This window comes from Schistocerca serialis, chromosome 1 (genome assembly GCF_023864345.2).
Source record: "Schistocerca serialis cubense isolate TAMUIC-IGC-003099 chromosome 1, iqSchSeri2.2, whole genome shotgun sequence".
In the NCBI taxonomy this organism is placed as follows: Eukaryota; Metazoa; Arthropoda; class Insecta; order Orthoptera; family Acrididae; genus Schistocerca; species Schistocerca serialis.
Genome location: NC_064638.1, coordinates 1,024,813,823 through 1,024,834,434, shown reverse-complemented (window position 1 = coordinate 1,024,834,434; position 20,612 = coordinate 1,024,813,823). Strand labels below are relative to the sequence as shown.

The following is a 20,612-nucleotide window of genomic DNA, read 5'->3' as shown; positions in this document are numbered from 1 at the left end:
GTTAATCACTTGAATATGTCACCAGACAAAAAGTATTCCTTAAATTTCATTACTCTGCATTAGTTTTTGGTATTGTGATTTTTTCATCAGTGTATTATTCTTCTTGTGGCAAGACAAAATGTTATTGTTCTCTCTTGTACGCATACTACATCAATATCCTAATTCATATGGAGTGATCATGTAAGACATCTAACCATAGGCAAAGGTAGGAAAAGAATTTAAAGAATGAGACAGAGTACAAATTTTAATAGAAGGGCTTGTAGCTTTGGAATTTGGTACTGCTTTTTGGAATAAACATTAGACTTCACAATGTTTAATTTAAGCTCTGTATTTGTTTGATTTAGATCTTAATAGCACGTTTTCATTGTTGTCTTGGCTTCCATAGGCTAAGGAAAATAATGAATTGCTGGAGTGTGGTTGTTGCTACGATAATGAAGTTTTAGCAGAGGATGTTGTCACCTGTGCTGAAGGTGATATATTCTGCAAAACCTGCTTACAGAAGTAAGTACTGACTGAACTGTATTACAAAGTCTGTTATAAAATATGTATGTCTTTGTGTAACTCTCTCCGACTATCACTGCAGCTCCCTCCTTCCTCTTTTGCCTTATTTTTTTCCCCATTACTCTATACCTACACTCCTTCCCTTTCTTTCTGCATCCCATCTTTTTTTCACTACAGCTTCTCACTGCCTACACCATTCGCTCTCCCCTCCACCTTCCTCTCTATGCCACATCGCTCTTCTCCTCCCCATCTCTTGCTCTATGCTCTTTTCTCTCCCCCTCCACCTCACTCTCTACATCATTCCCTCTTCCCCTTTCTGTCTTCACCAATCACTTTTCTTCCATTTTGTCACCATTTACTCCCTCCTTTAAGCACCTAAACTCACATCCTCTCAAAACATTTTTTTCTATCATTCCCCAGTTTCCTCTTACTCCCATAACATATCCCCCCTATAATTTCTCTTTGTTCACTATTGTATTTGTTTGTCTCTCCTTTTTCATCTCTTCCTTGTCAAATGATATCTCTTCTGGAAGTTGATCTTTATCTACTCCCTCCTTTTATTATCTATCTCTCCTATGACTGTTGTTCTCCCTCCAAAGCCCAGTGAGAGAGAAGGGTGAATCTGGTGCTCTATCTCAGGGCCTGTACTGCTGAAGGGGGTCCAGACATAGTGAAATGAGCTCATCTGACATATGTAAGTTTCAGTTTATGGTGAGAAGAATGCTGTCTTTCCTGTCAGAAAGTATTAAGGAAAGGTCACACCAGGCACTTTATTATGGAATGTGGATTTCCTTTGGTTGTCTCTTTCTCCCTTCCCTATTATTGAGCTCCTGTATAGATGAAGAAAAGCTATTCTTTTTGTGCTGTGCTGACTTCCTTTAACACTGTATCAGTAAGAGTCTTCTCAAAATGGCTGTGGGGCATGTTCTTCTCATTCAGGTAATCAGTATCTCATTCCTAATCTTCTTATGTGACCCACAATATTGGAACATGGAGCTTTTTGGAGCATTTTTGGTTTTACAGAATATCTTGTGTGGTACTGTGTGTACTGCCATATGCCTCAGTGATCGCTAGCACAGTAGCTTTTTTTATTTATCTAATTAGAAGTGAATGTTTCTGCCTTGAGCAAATATTCAAATTTCAAATTAGGCTCATCCCACTGACCTCATTCTGTTAAATCTAGAACCAATGGTCACTCATATTTTTCAAGGCTGGCAGTGCCTGACTTGAGCTAGTGAGTATAGTGTTAAACAAAAAGGAATGTGTTACAACTCACATGAAAGCTTTGATTCATTACCAGTTTTAGTTTTTGTACAGAATGATCAGATCCCACTTCATTACATTTAATGATATGTCAAGAAGGATCAAGAGAAAACTGCTGCAGTCATGTGTGTACTCATCCATATTCATGACTGTGGGTTCAAGAATAAAAACTGGCAGTGAATTAATTCTTTCATGTAGTTAGTGATGGATTATGTACTATTTGATCATTGGTTTGTCAAATGATATCCTGGTATCCAAATGAACCAATACAAATGGGATTAGAAATATTTTGACTTTCAACTAAGCTGTCTGCAAAATGTTCAAATTTGTTTTCATTACTCCATGCTCACCTACATTATACTTAAGCTAGAAGAAAAGTGGTGTTATGAACACCACCATAACAAGAATTGCTATTAGTAGAAATATAAATATGAAATATGTTACTTTCAAGCTTATCAGAGCAACCTATGTTACAGAATCTTGGCAATAAAATAGCTGATGCAAAATCACCAGAGTATTTTCATCTACGCTAGATAATTAAGGTTAAAATTTTTCAGCAGAAATTAATAATCTGATAATGTTAAAGTATGACACACTTCCAATTATCAGACCAAGGTTGACCGGAGATTCCAAATTACCAAAAAACATGGATAATTCAAAGCACATGTATTTTTACTGGAAAATATTTACAAAAAATGCTACATGTCACATTTGAAAGCTCGCTTCATCACTTGTTTTCAATTCACTTTTGGGAAGTAGTCATTCTTCTTTTTTATGATTATGATTCTTATTTTCCAGAGTGTCAAAACATCAATGTAATCAGAGTAATTTTGTCTGTCGTCTTAAATAATAGATCAACAAATTTCTGTGCCTCAGTGTGCATGAGGATGGTTTCCTCGATTGCCTCATCATCACTGTCTTCCTCTGTTGAGCATGTTTGGTTCTCTATATCTCTATCCTTCACTTCTCAAGTGATAGTTCATAGGCATAAAAGTTAAGAAAATGTGCAAGCTTTCAGAACCTAGTGATAGTTCACAGGCATAAAAGTTAAGAAAATGTGCAAGCTTTCAGAACCTATGGCTCCTTCTTCTGGCAGAAGAACTGAAGGAGAAGCAGGAGAGATGAAGGAAAAGGGCTGGTGAACTTTAGGAAAAATGGGTAGAGTTATGGAAAAATTCCATCTTTATTTCTTATTCTCTCTGGTAAGTCTCCCCTGACCCAAGGTTCAGGTTAAATTTTCCATATCTCACCCATAACTAATAGCTATGTTACCGTGTTATGAAAACTGCAATACAATCATCAGTAAGCTAATAATACAACTAATAAATATTGTTGCGAAATTCTCATAGTTGAAGTTTGTTTACAGATATGCTGAAAACCAAATTGGAGATGGAAAAACTGTCTTCACATGTTTAAGTAATTGCACAGCAGAATTCAGTCTCAAGATGTTGCAGGTAATTAATTATAAATGCATCTTGAATAATATTACAGTGAGGTAATCCTATCCCTTATGTAAAAGTGTAATAATTTTCCTTATAATTAATGCGACACACAAATTTTTTTCCTTGAAATTCTTTGAGGTGGTGATGAGATTGTTTAGCATGTTTACAGTATGAGGATTCCTGCCTTCCATTAAGGGAAACAGCCGTCAATTTAGTTGATAATGGACTAGAACTGCTTCCTTTTTTTCTTTTTCCATTTCCCTTTATTGATGTTTAGGTTGGATTTGTGTATTTCAGAATTTCTTCAGTATATAACAACAATTTTAATTGCTGGATGGAATGCTATCTAAAATGAAGGAGAGGCAATCACACAACAGAAAATAATATTTACACTAGCTTTTGAGCTCTTTCTTTAGTTGAAATGCACATATTCAAATACACAACCATAGACCCAAATGTACACACCCTCAGTCAGGGTGAGACTGACAGTAGTTGCCAGGGCAGAAGGAGGTGGGAACGGTTTAGGAAAGGACACACAAGGTGAGGAGGGAATAGCAGGGTAGTGTGAGCCACACCTTTCAACAGATGACTCAGCAGCTGTACAACAAGACAAAAAGAATTTCAGAGGATAGAGCACATAAGAGAGATAGAGAATGGCCAGGGAGGGGGGGGGGGGGGGGGGAGGTGGAGATGAGGTGGGGGACATGGAGGGTAGAGAGAAAGGGAGAGGGGATAGTGAAGTTTGCAGTTTGCCATTCATGCAAACAGACAGTGGTTACTTGTCATGCCCACATAGAATGCTGCATAGAACTGAAGCATAGCTGATATATAACAATGCCTGCTTTCATATGTGGCCCTGACTTCTATAGGGTAGGAAATGCCTGTGACTGGACTGTGGTGGGAATGGGTGGGTGTATGGGACAGGTCTTGCACCTGGTTTGACCACAAAGGAACGATGCATGGGGTGCAGGATTGACAGCAGGCTTGGAATAAGGATGTCCTGTAGGTTGTGTGGGCAGCAAAACACAACTTTGAGTGATGTCACTAAGTTTTTGGATAGGGTACCCCTCATCTAAGGGTATGATAGAGGTAGTCAAAGCACTGGTGAAGGATGTTGTAGATCTTTTCAAGACCAGAGTGGTATTGGGTTATCAGAGGAGTGCTTTATTTGTGGCTGGTTAACAGGTTTACTAATGTCAGGAGGGGCAGATGACATGGGAGATCTGGTTATGGATGAGCTGGATAGAATACTGTCTATCATAATAGGCTCTGGTAAGGTTATTGGTAGATTTTGACAAATCTTGCTTACCACTGTGTTGGTGGTAATGCTGTAAGAAAAAGACTTTTGACCTGGAACAATACGAAGGTGGCTCATGGAGTTGAGATCAGGTGAAGCGAGTTTGGGAGTAGGCATTGAGGTTATAGGGGAAAGAACAAAGGTGACCTTACCATGAAAAAAGACATCAGTGAATCTGAACCAGACAATGGGTTCATGTGTTGACTGGCTAGGAAGGATTTAGCCAGATGGCTCATAAATCGGTTAGCACAGGATGGTGCCATGCGAGTGCCCATTGCAGTACTACAGATTTGGTCTTGAAAATGAACAATTCTGGGTCAGGATGTGGTTGGCAAGGAGGTTAGGAAAAAGGTTATGGGTTAGGTATTAGGAAAAGTCATGGGCATGGGCGTTGTTGGTATATAAGGACATTACATCCACAGTGACCAACAAGGAGCCTGTTAGTAATGGTACAGGGCTTGTGGAAAGGCAGAGAGTTTGCAACTCTGAAAGTGCTCAGCTCTAAAAGCGTGTAGAGATAAATGTTCCAAAAACTAATGGATGTAGTGATAATGAGTAGTAGCAATTCCTAACAAGTAACAGTGAAACAAATTCCAGGGGTTCGTGGAAAACTGTCAGTACCTTCTGTAATCTTCATGCAGCTGTGTAGCTCAGTGTTTTGCTGTCCCCTGAATGTATATACAAACCACACAACTGATGATAAATTATTTTTATTCTCTGATTTGGTTATTGCAATAACTGAGCTAAAGGGCAGTACAGTTTATAGGATATATTGCTTGATGAAATATTTCATCAAAATGTACACTAATGAGCCAAAGCATTATTACCACCACCCAACATGAGATTAAATGCCACCTGGTGGCATTGCCAGCGTGTGATGTTGGAAAGGAAGTAGACGAGTGGTAGAGATGAGTTAAAAAAGAATGATGATACAGGCTGCAAATGGCGAAATCCAATGGCATAAGCAATGTTGACAAACAACAGATAGGAATGAGCATCTCAGAAACAGCACAGCTGTTCACCTATTCATGTGCTACTGTCATGAGCATATGTGGAAAATGGTTATAGGACACTAAAACCATGAGTTATGGAACAAGGTGTGGAAGTCCATGTCTCATCACAGAAAGCATTGGTTGGAGGCTTGCCTGCTCTGTAAAGCAGGATAAACTGCCGTCTGTGGCAGTCCTAATGGCAGGGTACAATCCAGGTATAAGTGTTTCAGCACACATTGTTGAAGATGGGAGTTACAGCAACTGTCTGTTTTGCATTCCGATGTTGACCCATTGACATTATCATTCATGATTGCTGTGGACACAGGATCATAGAGAGTGTACCTGTGGATCACTGGAAATGTTGACTGGTCAGATGAATCATGCACCTTGTCACGCCAGGATGATGGCAATGTCCATATATGCTGTCATTCATGTGTACGGCAATCAAAATATGCACCTCACCATGAATGCAGGCCAGTAGTGAGCAAGTATTATATTGTTGACCATCTACGTCCATTTACCCTTGATGTCTTCTCCAACAGTGATGATATCTTCCAGCTGGATAACTGTCCTTGTCACACACCAGAATCATGCTACAGTAATCTGAGAAGCATATATTGAGCTCACAGTAATGTCTGTGTCATCAAATTTGCCTGATCTGAATCCAATGTAAAACATCTGAGACGCTACCGGGCACTAGCTCCATGTTCTCAAACTAAGTGACCTGTAATTTACAGGAACTGCATGACCTGTGTGTAGACATCTTATTGCCAAACACCTGCGGAAACGTATGAAGGACTTCTTGAATCCATGCCATGCAGAATTGCTGCAGTATTGTGTTCTAGAGATAAACCAACAAGTTATTAAGCAGCTGGTCACAATGTTATGGTTCATCTGTGTTTGGCTTTACTACTCCGGTAATAGTATGTGTCAAATACAACCATTATATATATGTAAGGTATGCATATTCAAGTACAGAGATATGTAAACAGGCAGGATATGGTGCTGCGGTCGGCAACACCTATATAAGACAACAACGGTCTGGCCCAGTTGTTAGATTGCTTACTGTTGCTACAATGGCAGGTTATCAAGATTTAAGCATGATCGATGGGACACAGCATCTCCAAAGTAGTGATGAAGTGGGGATTTTTCCCACATGACAATTTCATGAGTGTACTGTGAACATCAGGAATCTTGGTAAAACATCAAATGCCCAGCAATGTTGCAGCCAGAAAAAGTTCCTCCAAGAATGGGACCAACAATGACCGAAGAGAACCATTCAATGCGGCAGAAGTGCAACCCTTTCACAAATTGCTGCAGATTTCAATGCTGGGCCATCAACAAGTGTCAGCGTACGAACCATTCAACAGAACATCATCAATATGGGCTTTCGGAGCCAAAGGCCCACTCATGATTCTTAATGACTGCACAACACAAAGCTTTACACCTCACCAGGGTCCATTAACACCAACATTGGACTGTTGATGAATGGAAACATGTTGCCTGGTCAGATGAGTCTCATTACAAATTGTATTGAGCAGATGAATGTGAAGGGATGTGGAGAAAACCTCATGAATCCATGGACCTTGCGTGTCAGCAAGGGACTGTTCAAGCAGTTAGAGGCCCTGTAATAATGTGGGACGTGTGCAATTGAGCTGATATGGGACCCCTGATATGTCTAGATATGACTCTGACCGGTGTCACATATGTAATATCCTGTCTAATCACCTGCATCCATTCATGTCCATTGTGCATTCTGACGGACTTGGGCAATTCCAGCAGGACAATGCGATATCCTACATGTCCAAAATTGCTACAGAGTGGCTCCAGGAACCCTCTTCTGAGTTTAAACACATCCGCTGGCCACCAGACTCTCCAGACTTAAACATTATTGAGGATATCTGGGATGCCTTGCAATGTGCTGTTCAGAAGAAAAGATTTCCACCTCCTCGTAGTCTTACGGATTTATGGACTGCCCTGCAGGATTTATGGTGTCAATACCCTACAGCACAACTTTAGACATTAGTCAAGTCCATGCCATGTCATGTTGTGGCACTTCTGCGTGTTCACCGGGGTCCTACATGATATTAGGCAGGTGTACCAGTTTGTTTGGCTCTTCCGCGCGTGTGTGTGTGTGAGTATGTGTGGATGTGTGTGTGTGTGTGTGTGTGTGTGTGTGTGTGTGTGTGTGGGCGAGCGTGCACACATGCTCGTGTTTGTGTCCAGACCAAGCAGCCAATTTATTAAAAAGAAATAGGCCGCTTATGCTGGGCATCTTTGGTGTAATTTGTTGAACGACAAAGACAAAGAAGAAGCTTTGACAAGACATTACATTTGTTGTTGACTGTAGAGAGTCTTTATTTTCACAACAACATTTTTTGCTGTAAAGCAATTATCAAATGGTGTACTGCAGACACTAAAGAGCAGAGAACTGTGTGTATGTTTAGAATGGCATCAACATCACATGTATATTATAGTACAATGGTTCTCAAACGTTTTTGGTGACCAAGGCCTTTTGAAATAGTAAATATTTTATGGAGCCATAAACTCTTGCTCTTGAAACTCTTGCCCTCCAGGAACTAAAGCAGTATGCACAATGCCACCACAAAAAACTCTCATACCTGTTCACCTCCTACTCCCACCTAGGACTAGCACAAAACTCTTGCCCTCCAGAAACCAAAGCAGCATGCCCAGTGCCACTACAAAAAAACTCTCCAACCTGTTCACCTCCTACTCCCACCTAGGACTATCACTATCCACAACCTTTACAAGAGCCTCCAGAGCTCCCCCACAACCCCTCATAGCCAACAAACAATGCCTTGCAGATCTACTACCATACAGAATCCAGACTCTAAACTAACCTGAAACACTAATGAAACTTTCCTCAAAAACCCTTAGTCCCACAGAAATGTTCCTTTACAACTCTTTCTCCCAACCTCTTGCCTCATGGCTCATATCCCTGCAGCTTCTTAACTCCATCACCCCTGCCAGAGTGTTTCTTCCATGAGGTACTGCTGCAGTCCATAGTCTGGCCCCAGCAGCTGGAGACAGTAGTCATGTTTGTATGAGTTGTGTTTGGGCAAATGTGTGTATGATTTCTAATTCAGAATAAATGCCTTTTGGCTGGAAGGTTAAATGTATAGCAGCCTTTTTGTTGTGCCTGTTTGTGAACTCAGCATCTCCTCTGTTTGGTGAATGATACTTCATCCTTTTCATAATACTGAAGTTATGTAATAATTTTTTTGTTTGTATGCAGAATACACATCTGCTGCCCTAGCACACATTAAAATCCTTGTGACACAATACCGTAGCACACTGTTACGAGGAGCCAAAAGAAAATGGCACAGCTCATTGATAAAGTGGGGATACAGTTCACCATTTTGTTTTGGCTAATACAACAGATGAAAATGTGTACAGTGTTAACTGCATCATTCAGTGAGTACAGTGGTAATTCTATATCTAAAAGAAGGGTGCACTTCATTCACCTAAGACACACACAAATTTATTAATTTTTTTTTTCAGCGTGTTCTCAAACCTTCAGTTTTTTCAAAAATGTTACAAAGGAAGCAAATGGAAGAGATTAAATCAGCAGCCATTTGTGGCTTAGAAGTATGCCCATTCTGTGATTTTGCTTCCATTCCTCCAGAAGAAGATAAAGTATTTTGCTGTCTCAATCCAGAATGCATGAAGGAATCTTGCAGGTGAGTGATACTTCACCAGCAGAACTCTGCTACATTATGAAGTCAAAGTTAGCACTTCATTTATATATAATTTGTCATGCACAAACATGTAGAGACTGTGATACAGTTTGCTCCAAATGTTTTGAGAATAAAATTCTACAGCAAGGCAAAAGGGCCTACAGTGATGTGGTTTTCAGTGGGACTTTTGGTGAGGGGTCATGGCTAAAGAATGTGACTTGGCTTAATTATTTATGGGCAGTGGAAAGTGAGGATTCCATTCACTCATAGTGTGATTTGGTGATGTGTCAAGATTTAAGATGCAGCTATACACAATCAAATTCTGAGTTCAGCTAAAAGAATGAGGCTCTTAAGACGACAGGTCTGGCTCAGGAAGATTTCATAGGGGAAGCCATGTCCCAGCTAAGAATTTACAAGTGGCTCAGGATGTTCCAAGAAGGTCAAGAAAACGACAGTGAGAGCTTGGGACATCTGTCAACATCCCAAATGCATGAAGATATGTAGCTAGTGCAAATATATTTGAATGAGAATCATCACTTGAGTATAAGAATGATAGCAGATGACCACAGTATGCCAAAATCAAATGCTTATAACAGTTTGAGGGATGAGTTATGGACCAGAATGGTAAGTACAAAGATTGTCCCAAAGTTGTGATTGATGAGCAGAAGGAAATTAGTGTGCCTTGAATCAGTGTGCTGTGAACTGTAAGAATGCCATGAAAGTGACCATAATTGTTTTGACAGAATAGTGACAGACGATGAAAGATGGATTTTCAAGTACGATCCTGAATCAAGGATCATTGGAGGTTTTGATGTGCTGTAAGGAGTTCCCCAGTGATACTTTCCAGGATGCCTATGTGGGCTTTGCATAGCAGAAGCAGTGATGCATAGATATGAAGGAATGTACATTGAAGACATGAATAATTTTGTATACTAAAAAGCAATAAATATCTGTAAAAAATGTTCTTGGACCTTTTGATACAGCCCCTGTGTGTTCCAAAAAGACACAAAACGTCATTGTTAATGAAAAAAACTGGACATCAGCTGGTCATACAGTGCATAGGAACTAATAAGTATAAACTGGGGAAGGACACTACTAGCTAGTAGTGATTCTCCAGCAGCAAGAAGTTCCTACTCAATGGTCTGAAGGTGACCTCAGTAGTGGTCGAAACCGGTCACCTTGATAAACAAATCGTGATCAAGACTGTTTTTAATAGTAAAAATTTGCTATTATTATTTAACAAAGTATGGAGTAGTATAAGTTGCTGCAATCCTGGATACATGTACTGTACAACCTGAAACACAACCTTGAATTATGACATTGTACAGTTAATTTCGCATAACCTTTCAACTGTGTTTTTGTTAGAAATCAAAGGCAATTAGTTCCAGTGAATGGTTTTATAAATCTGAAGGCAACCTAAAAACTCAGTCACAGCAACTTCTGCTTTTAGTCCATTCATTTCTCATCACACAGGCAATTCTTCTCCTGTTCACCAACCTTATAAGCAAAAAAAGCTCACAGCATTTCTTCACAAGAGAATTCAATTTCTGTTTTTGCGTTTTCGAGTTAAGTATTCACAGTTATAACAAAACGTATTTGTGCTGTTTACATAGGTATGGAGTATTTCTTCTTGTGTATTAACACAAAATGTAAACCTGACTACTGATGGCAGGAGTGGTTGCTTGAGAATGGAACTTTGATCCCAAAACTAGTCACAAAGAACAAAATATAAACAAACATAAAAACAGTATGTAGCTGTGGAATGTCTGTTTCCAAAGCACAGCAGAATTATAATATACCATTATTAGTTACACAGAAATGATATAATGACACTGAATAATGTTGGTAGCTCTCTGTGACTTCTTGTATGGTAATTTATGCAGTGAAGTTGTAATTCCATAAAATTGTGGCAATGTGTGAACATCTACAGAGAATCTGTGCTTCATGCAGGGCCGACAGTTAAGACTCAACATAAACAAAGATACCTTACTGCACATAACTATGCAGAAATAGCCATTACTGAATAAAAAGTTCACGCCCCTTATATACACTAGCTGCTGTGTGCGACATCACTGGTGCCTGCACCATTGCCAAACACTGGCATATGTTGACTTGACATTCGATGTGCCTGCTTTTAACTGCGTGATTGTTGGATCCCATGCCGTGTTCAGCTGTAGGCCACCGTCTCTATTTAGGGTGTTATTGGTGATTTTTATTTCTATCATTTCTTTAATGACACAGTCCCAGAAGCTGCTTGTGCAAGCTATGACAGATGTTTCGTCAGGTTTTATCTGGTGTCCGTTTTCTAAAGCATGCTCAGCTAAAGCAGATTTCTTGGAGTATTGTAGGCAATAAAATCCCTCAAGTTCCTTACAGCAGTGTTCCACAGCTCGTACTGTTATCCAACATAAGCTCACAAGGTATCTTGTGGACCCCAGGTGTTCTGAGACCTGCTACATCTTCAACTGGTCTCAGTAATTGACAGATTTTCATTGAAGGCCTAAAGATCAATTTGATCTTTTGTCGTTTCAGAAGGCAACTTATCTTGCCAGGCACAGAGCCACAGAATAGCAAGAAAGCAAGTTTCTTTTCCTGCTCTTTGTTGGTTGTTTTGTTGTGAATCTTGAGTGAATTAACTTCATTTACTGGGTGGAAGTTACAGTTATAAGCATCTGATATCATTCTTACATGATGCATCAATGTTTTTAAAACAGTGCACTTCTGTGCCAGGTGATGATGGCTGAGGGCTTGCAAGTACAGATCGTGTGGGTGGGTTTTCTAAAGATACTGTGGCCTAGGCATCCATTTTGTTTGCAGCAGATGAGAACATCGAGGATGGCAATGCGTCATCTTTTTCTACCTTCATGGTAAACTGGATATTATTGTTAATACCATTTTTGAGGTGTTCCAAGAACTCATCAAGTTTCTCACGCATGTGGGGCCAAATGACAAACGTGTCATCAATGTACTGAAAGAAACAACTCGTCTTGGATGACACTGTACCTATAAGGCAATACCCTCAAAATTCTCCATGAAGAGGTTTGCAACAGCTGGTGCCAACAGGCTATCCATTGCAACACCAGCCATCTGATCATAATACTGGCCATTGTACAGAAACTATGAAGACATCAGTGTGTGCCTAAATAGCTAAACCACTTCACTTACAAAGAACTGGGGTACTAGGTCCAAACAGTCTTCGACAGACACATTCGTAAACATTGCCACCACATCAAAACTGACCATAATGTCACCCACATTAAGTCAAAGATTATTAATTCAGTTGATAAAATCTGCTGAATTTTTAATATGATACTCACAGAGTTCCACATGTGGAGTGATGTGATCAACCAAGTTTTTCATCAGCTATTAGTTGGTGAACCAGTGGTTATTACAACGAGGCAGAATGGCATCCCATCCTTGTGGATCTTCAGCAGAGCAAAAGCAGTAGGTGGTTTAGGTGCCTGTGGGAGAAGATGGTTGGCCACAATGTTTCCATCCAAGAGTGCTTGAGAAGTTCAGATGTCTTGCATATTATTCTCAATGTTGGATTGTGTGGGAGTTTAGTGTGCAGATCTTCATATCACAGTCTGCATATTCCATAATTATAGCTGCATTCCTCTTGTCAGGAGGAGGGACCACAATGCTCTCATCATTGCTTAGTGCTTGCAGGCCATTGCGCATAGCTCTGGTCATGTTGGGTGCTAGTAACTTTTCTTTCATATGAATATGACTTGTTCCATTCCATATTTCATCCGCTGTTTCATTTGGGAGGTTGTGGACTGCCTGTTAGGCACCACTCATTAAATCACAGATAGGAATGTCCAGCGGCGAAGGGGCAAAATTAAGTAATTTCTGAAGTGCTGACATTGTACCTGTGTCTACCTCCCTCACCGTGAAGTTGATGACAGTCTACCTCCCTCACCACCAAGCTGATGAAAGTGCACACCGGAAGCAGCTACTAGGGTAGCAGAGTACGTGTGGCGTGCACACGGGGGTTTTTTAGGTTAGAGGGACCCCCCCTTGGGCGAAACGATAAAATACCTGACGGCTTACCAGAGAGGACATTATCATCGTTGATAAAGAACGTCCGTCCTCAGAGACCAAAAACAGGAAAAGTCAACGTAATATTGGTAAACTGCAGGAGTATCCAGGGCAAGGTTCCTGAATTAGTATCTCTTATTGAAGGAAATAGTGCGCATATAGTATTAGGAACGGAAAGTTGGTTAAAACCGGAAGTGAACAGTAACGAAATCCTAGACACAGAATGGAATATATACCGCAAGGATAGGATAAACGCCAATGGTGGAGGAGTATTTATAGCAGTAAAGAATTCAATAATATCCAGTGAAGTTATTAGCGAATGCGAATGTGAAATAATCTGGGTTAAGTTAAGTATCAAAGGTGGGTCAGATATGATAGTCGGATGCTTCTATAGACCACCTGCATCAGCAACCGTAGTAGTTGAGCGCCTCAGAGAGAACCTGCAGAACGTCGTGAAGAAGTTTCGTGATCATACTATTGTAATAGGGGGAGACTTCAGTCTACCAGGTATAGAATGGGATAGTCACACAATCAGAACTGGAGCCAGGGACAGAGACTCTTGTGACATTATCCTGACTGCCTTGTCCGAGAATTACTTCGAGCAGATAGTTAAAGAACCAACTCGTGAAGCTAACGTTTTAGACCTCATAGCAACAAATAGACCGGAACTTTTCGACTCCGTGAATGTAGAAGAGGGTATCAGTGATCATAAGTCAGTGGTTGCATCAATGACTACAAGTGTAATAAGAAATGTCAAGAAAGGAAGGAAAATATATTTGCTTAACAAGAGTGATAGGGCACAAATCGCAGAATATCTGAGTGACCACCATCAAACGTTCATTTCTGAGGAAGAGGATGTGGAACAAAAATGGAAAAAATTCAGAAACATCGTCCAGTACGCCTTAGATAAGTTCGTACCGACTAAGGTCCAAAGCGAGGGGAAAGATCCACCGTGGTATAACAATCATGTACGAAAGGTACTACGGAAACAAAGAAAGCTTCATCATAGGTTTAAGAGTAGTCGAATCATAGCTGATAAGGAAAAGCTGAACGAAGCGAAAAAGAGCGTAAAGAGAGCAATGAGAGAAGCATTCAACGAATTCGAACATAAAACATTGGCAAACAATCTAAACAAGAACCCTAAAAAGTTTTGGTCATATGTAAAATCGGTAAGCGGATCTAAATCCCCTATTCAGTCACTCGTTGACCGCGATGGCACCGAAACAGAGGACGACCGAAGAAAGGCAGAAATACTGAATTCAGTGTTCCGAAACTGTTTCACTGCGGAAAATCGTAACACGGTCCCTGACTTCAGCCGTCGCACGGACGCCAAAATGGAAAATATTGAAATAAACGATATCGGAATTGAAAAACAACTGCTATCACTTAGTAGCGGAAAAGCATCCGGACCAGACGAGATACCCTTAAGATTCTACAGTGATTATGCTAAAGAACTTGCCCCCTTTCTATCAGCAATTTATCGTAGATCGCTGGAAGAACGTAAAGTACCTAGCGACTGGAAGAAAGCGCAGGTCGTTCCCATTTTCAAGAAGGGTCATAAATCAGATGCGAATAATTATAGGCCTATTTCGCTTACGTCAATCTGTTGTAGAATAATGGAATATGTTTTGTGTTCTCGTATTATGACGTTCTTAGATAATACAAATCTCCTTCATCATAACCAACATGGATTCCGCAAACAGAGATCATGTGAAACTCAGCTCGCCCTATTTGCCCAAGAAATTCACAGTGCCGTAGACACTGGCGAGCAGATTGATGCCGTATTCCTGGACTTCAGGAAGGCATTTGATACGGTTCCGCACTTACGTTTAGTGAAAAAAATACGAGCTTACGGAATATCGGACCAGGTTTGTGATTGGATTCAGGATTTCCTAGAAGAAAGAACACAACATGTCATTCTTAACGGTTCAAAATCTGCAGATGTAGAGGTAATTTCGGGAGTACCGCAGGGAAGCGTGATAGGACCTTTATTGTTTACAATATACATAAATGACTTAGTTGACAACATCGGTAGCTCCGTGAGGCTATTTGCAGATGACACGGTTGTCTACAAGAAAGTAGCAACATCAGAAGACTCGTACGTACTCCAGGAGGACCTGCAGAGGATTAATGCATGGTGCGACAGCTGGCAGCTTTCCCTAAACGTAGATAAATGTAATATAATGCGCATACATAGGGGCAGAAATCCATTCCAGTACGATTATGCCATAGGTGGTAAATCATTGGAAGCGGTAACGACCGTAAAATACTTAGGAGTTACTATCCGGAGCGATCTGAAGTGGAATGATCACATAAAACAAATAGTGGGAAAAGCAGGCGCCAGGTTGAGATTCATAGGAAGAATTCTAAGAAAATGTGACTCATCGACGAAAGAAGTAGCTTACAAAACGCTTGTTCGTCCGATTCTTGAGTATTGCTCATCAGTATGGGACCCTTACCAGGTTGGATTAATAGAAGAGATAGACATGATCCAGCGAAAAGCAGCGCGATTCGTCATGGGGACATTTAGTCAGCGCGAGAGCGTTACGGAGATGCTGAACAAGCTCCAGTGGCGGACACTTCAAGAAAGGCGTTACGCAATACGGAGAAGTTTATTATCGAAATTACGAGAGAGCACATTCCGGGAAGAGATGGGCAACATATTACTACCGCCCACATATATCTCGCGTAATGATCACAACGGAAAGATCCGAGAAATTAGAGCAAATACGGAGACTTACAAGCAGTCGTTCTTCCCACGCACAATTCGTGAATGGAACAGGGAAGGGGGGATCAGATAGTGGTACAATAAGTACCCTCCGCCACACACCGTAAGGTGGCTCGCGGAGTATAGATGTAGATGTAGATGTAGATGTAGATCTGTGGTCTGCCCTGTGTTGTTTCTGCCTCTCTGTAGTTCATTTCTGTAAAGACATTTGTTGGGAAACAGCTGCATCAGCCCATTCCCAGTCCAAGGCTGTGAGTGTCCTTGATGGCTGTAGATGCAAGGTCATAAGAGCACGTCCTTTCGAATCCAGGCACTGAGTGTTATTGTATATCCTTTCTCACAATAGTGCAAAGTTGGCATAACAAAATATTGTCCTGGAGGTGGTGATGTGATAGGACACCATAGCAAATTGTGGAATAGTTTTCTTGTCACAGCAACGCAGTAAGAAGGCTAGTGAACTCAGTAAATTAGCCTACTTGGTGTGCAAAACTTTTTATTCAATGTTACTGCTGCGAGACTCTGCGTTATTACAATAGCCATTATTGTTTGATTGCACTGTTGGTGATGGAACACTAATGATACAACCATTAAATATCTAGGTGTATGGAACCAGAGCAGTTTAAAGTGGAATCACTGCAGAAAATTTGTTAGAGAAAAAGTTTTTGCCTGATTGACGTTGACTGTAATAATGCAAGATAATGAAGGAGATAACTTATGGTATCCTTCTCAAACAGTTCTCAAGTAGTGCACATTGGTTTGCACAACTTACCAGGTAAGATTAACTGAAGATATAGACAAGAATAAAATGAGAGCAACAAATTTTGCCTGAGGTGTGTTTATTAGGAAAAAGTGTGTCATAGGTATGTTCGTAAAGTTCCAGTGGCAGGTGTTACAAAACAGACGTTATGTATCACAGTGTGGGTTACTGTTTCTGCGTGTATATTTCTAGAAGAATCAATTACTACTTCCTGCATGTAACTTCTTTGTGTTTGTATTTTATTCATCTCATAACATGCATTTACAGATCATCCAATCATGCTATACAGGAGACATGTTCTGGCGGTTTCCGGCGATTAAGTGTGGCAGTGTGGTACTGGTGTGCAAGACTCACACTCCCCCTTGGCTGTTGAACTTACTTGGCGTTGCTTCGCCGATCTTCTTTCAGCATAGTCGGCTGCGATATTCTGCCCAGCTTCTTCTCCAAGGAATAGATGCTACTCTGGAGGAATTTTCTATACTTTTAAAGAACTCATTACACTCAAGAATACTTTGAATTCAATCTCACTATATTTCATAACACATAACAGTTTTCGTACACTAAACATTTCCCGTAAGCTCGACACCTTCCGGTCTGACAGAAGCTATTACTATCATCTTTCTACACATACAGTCTATAAATCTCTCTCAAGTTTAACAAGACAACTGTCCAGACTTTACGGCAGTAAATGAGAGAATGAATGAATAAAGTCTCTTCTTTTCTTTCAACAACCTTCAAATGTTTACATCAACAATATTTTATATCTCACAGAGTATGACACGTTTACTCCATGGGCGGGACGTGTAGCTTCTTTGGCGGGCTCGGCGACTATCTGCTCGTGATCGACTGTCCGATACACATCTGTCCTGTACACACATAATTGTGGGGCAGTAGATATAGTTCTACTTTATCACACTTATCTCTAAAATAACGTGGTTCAAGATGGTGAAAATACGAGTGTCTCTAGAATTTACTCCGAAATTCTTGAGGCACTACAACATCAATTTTAGCTTTATGATACACATGATTACATAATTCCCTAACACTACTTTTTACCAGTACAGGTGGATATTGGACATAGTAATATTAGTAAATTGTTTTTCTTATTATGTAACAGTACATTATCTTTATATATGTATACAATATCATACACAATACTATAACAGTAAACAGTTGCACTAGTCAAATGATGGCCACAGTAATATTATTAAACTGTTTATCTTATGATGCAACAGTACATTATCTTTATATATGTATACAATATTATACACAAAACTATAATATTAAACAGTCACACTATTCAAATGATGATTTCATTGTTCATAAAGATTCACGCATATGCAACAGGCCTGGATATAGGGGTCAGGGGACAAACCGGGATATGTGCCCCGGGCGGAAATTTCTATTGCGGGAGGGGAGGAAAGACCTTGTTTCACTAAGTGCCTAGCACCCAGTGCACGTTAGTCTGTCGATAATTCATATGATTTTGAAACTCATCCCTGTTGAATAACAGGTAAGACAGATTATGTATTATCTTCTCGGTGTAACCAAGAAAATGAAATTTTGGCAGAAATTTTTTTGCCAGAACCCTACACTGGCAAGGGCCAGTTGTACAGTCTCCGGCTAGCAGCCGCTAAAGTTCTATTCTGGGAGTAGAATGGAAAACACGTTGTATGAACACCTAATAACGCCTAACTGGAGAATAAGTGCGGGGTAACTAAACCGGTGATTGTGGCAGAGTAAATCAAGTTAACCGGAGAATAAATTTTAACCCTGGCAGGAATAGTTCAAGAATTAGTGATGACAAGATTGTTTGTTAGCATGAGGAAGGAGAAGAAATGGGGACATCACACAAATTATGGAAGAATATGATGATTCCAAATTTATATAAAAAATTTGTACTACTACTTTTCAATCTCATGCTTCAGAAGCTAGAGTGTATAATGAAATGTGAAACTATTTTCTAACATGAAACTTTTTGCTAGTAGTAGGCCTAATAGGCATTTGATATTGGTACTTCGCAATTATATTCTGTAGTGTTATAAAAATGACCATTTGTGCCAAAACAGTGGCTGTGTGTGTTACAATTGCTGCAGTATTAGGCAGACCTATTTCGTGTTACCTAGCAGATAGTGACAAAATACATGTAATCAGATCGAGAAAGCACACCAGTCTTGGGTACTATTCATAGGTATTAATAGCGTTTTCAGTATTAGCCAACGAAATTTGGTTTTCAACGACATTTGGTTTTTTCATGTAGCAAAATCTTTAACGAACTTTGATTAGCTAATGGATTCTTTCCCAAAAGGAAATCATTCCATGTAAAGCTGTACTAAGGTTAGTGAGAAAAGCAATGCTAGGGCTTAAAGATTGAAGAAATATGTACTGACTTGCTTATCTATTGTCTTTACTGGTTTTATGTATTCTGCAATTAATTTTATGTCACACAAAACATTAAGTTATTAGCTGTTGTTGTTGTGGTCTTCAGTCCTGAAACTGGTTTGATGCAGCTCGCCATGCTACCCTATCCTGTGCAAGCTTTTTCATCTCCCAGTACCTACTGCAGGCTACATCCTTCTGAATCTGCTTAGTGTATTCATCTCTTGGTCTCCCTCTACGATTTTTACCCTCCACGCTGCCCTCCAATACTAAATTGGTGAGCCCTTGATGCCTCAGAACATGTCCTACCAACCGATCCCTTCTTCTGGTCAAGTTGTGCCACAAACTTCTCTTCTCCCCAATCCTATTCAATACTTCCTCATTAGTTATGCGATACACCCATCTAATCCTCAGCATTCTTCTGTAGCACCACATTTCGAAAGCTTCTATTCTCTTCTTGTCCAAACTATTTATCGTCCATGTTTCACTTCCATACATGGCTACACTCCATACGAATACTTTCAGAAATGACTTCCTGACACTTAAATCAATACTGGATGTTAACAAATTTCTCTTCTTCAGAAACGCTTTCCTTGCCATAGCCAGCCTACATTTTATATCCTCTCTACTTCGACCCTCATCAGTTATTTTGCTCCCCAAATAGCAAAACTCCTTTACTACTTTAAGTGCCTCATTTCCTAATCTAATTCCCTCAGCATCACCCGACTTAATTAGACTACATTCCATTATCCTTGTTTTGCTTTTGTTGATATTCATCTTATATCCTCCTTTTAAGACACTGTCCATTCCATTCAACTGCTCCTCCAAGTCCTTTGCTGTCTCTGACAGAATTACAATGTCATCGGCGAACCTCAAAGTTTTTATTTCTTCTCCATGAATTTTAATACCTACTCCGAATTTTTCTTTTGTTTCCTTTACTGCTTGCTCAATATACAGATGGAACAACATCGGGGAGAGGCTACAACCCTGTCTTACTCCCTTCCCAACCACTGCTTCCCTTTCATACCCCTCGACTCTTATAACTGCCATCTGGTTTCTGTACAAATTGTAAATAGCCTTTCGCTCCCTATATTTTACCCCTGCCACCTTTAGAATTTGAAAGAGAGTATTCCAGTCAACATTGTCAAAAGCTTTCTCTAAGTCTACAAATGCTAGAAACGTAGGTTTGCCTTTCCTTAATCTTTCTTCTAAGATAAGTTGTAAGGTCAGTATTGCCTCACGTGTTCCAGTGTTTCTACGGAATCCAAACTGATCTTCCCTGAGGTTGGCTTCTACTAGTTTTTCCATTCGTCTGTAAAGAATTCGTGTTAGTATTTTGCAGCTGTGACTTATTAAGCTGATAGTTCGGTAATTTTCGCATCTGTCAACACCTGCTTTCTTTGGGATTGGAATTATTATATTCTTCTTGAAGTCTGAGGGTATTTCGCCTGTTTCATACATCTTGCTCACCAGATGGTAGAGTTTTGTCAGGACTGGCTCTCCCACGGCCGTCA

At 40.1% G+C, this 20,612-nt stretch overlaps 1 protein-coding gene across 1 annotated transcript in view; it reads left to right on the top strand.

Moving 5' to 3' along the window:
• LOC126455048 (uncharacterized) overlaps nt 1–20,612 on the top strand; it is a 157,730-nt gene that overhangs the window by 35,079 nt on the left and 102,039 nt on the right. Inside the window, exons 3-5 of the mRNA XM_050091145.1 lie at nt 386–501; nt 3,131–3,218; nt 9,018–9,196. Coding sequence (XP_049947102.1) covers nt 386–501; nt 3,131–3,218; nt 9,018–9,196 — 383 coding nt within the window. The remainder of the gene's footprint in view (nt 1–385; nt 502–3,130; nt 3,219–9,017; nt 9,197–20,612) is intronic.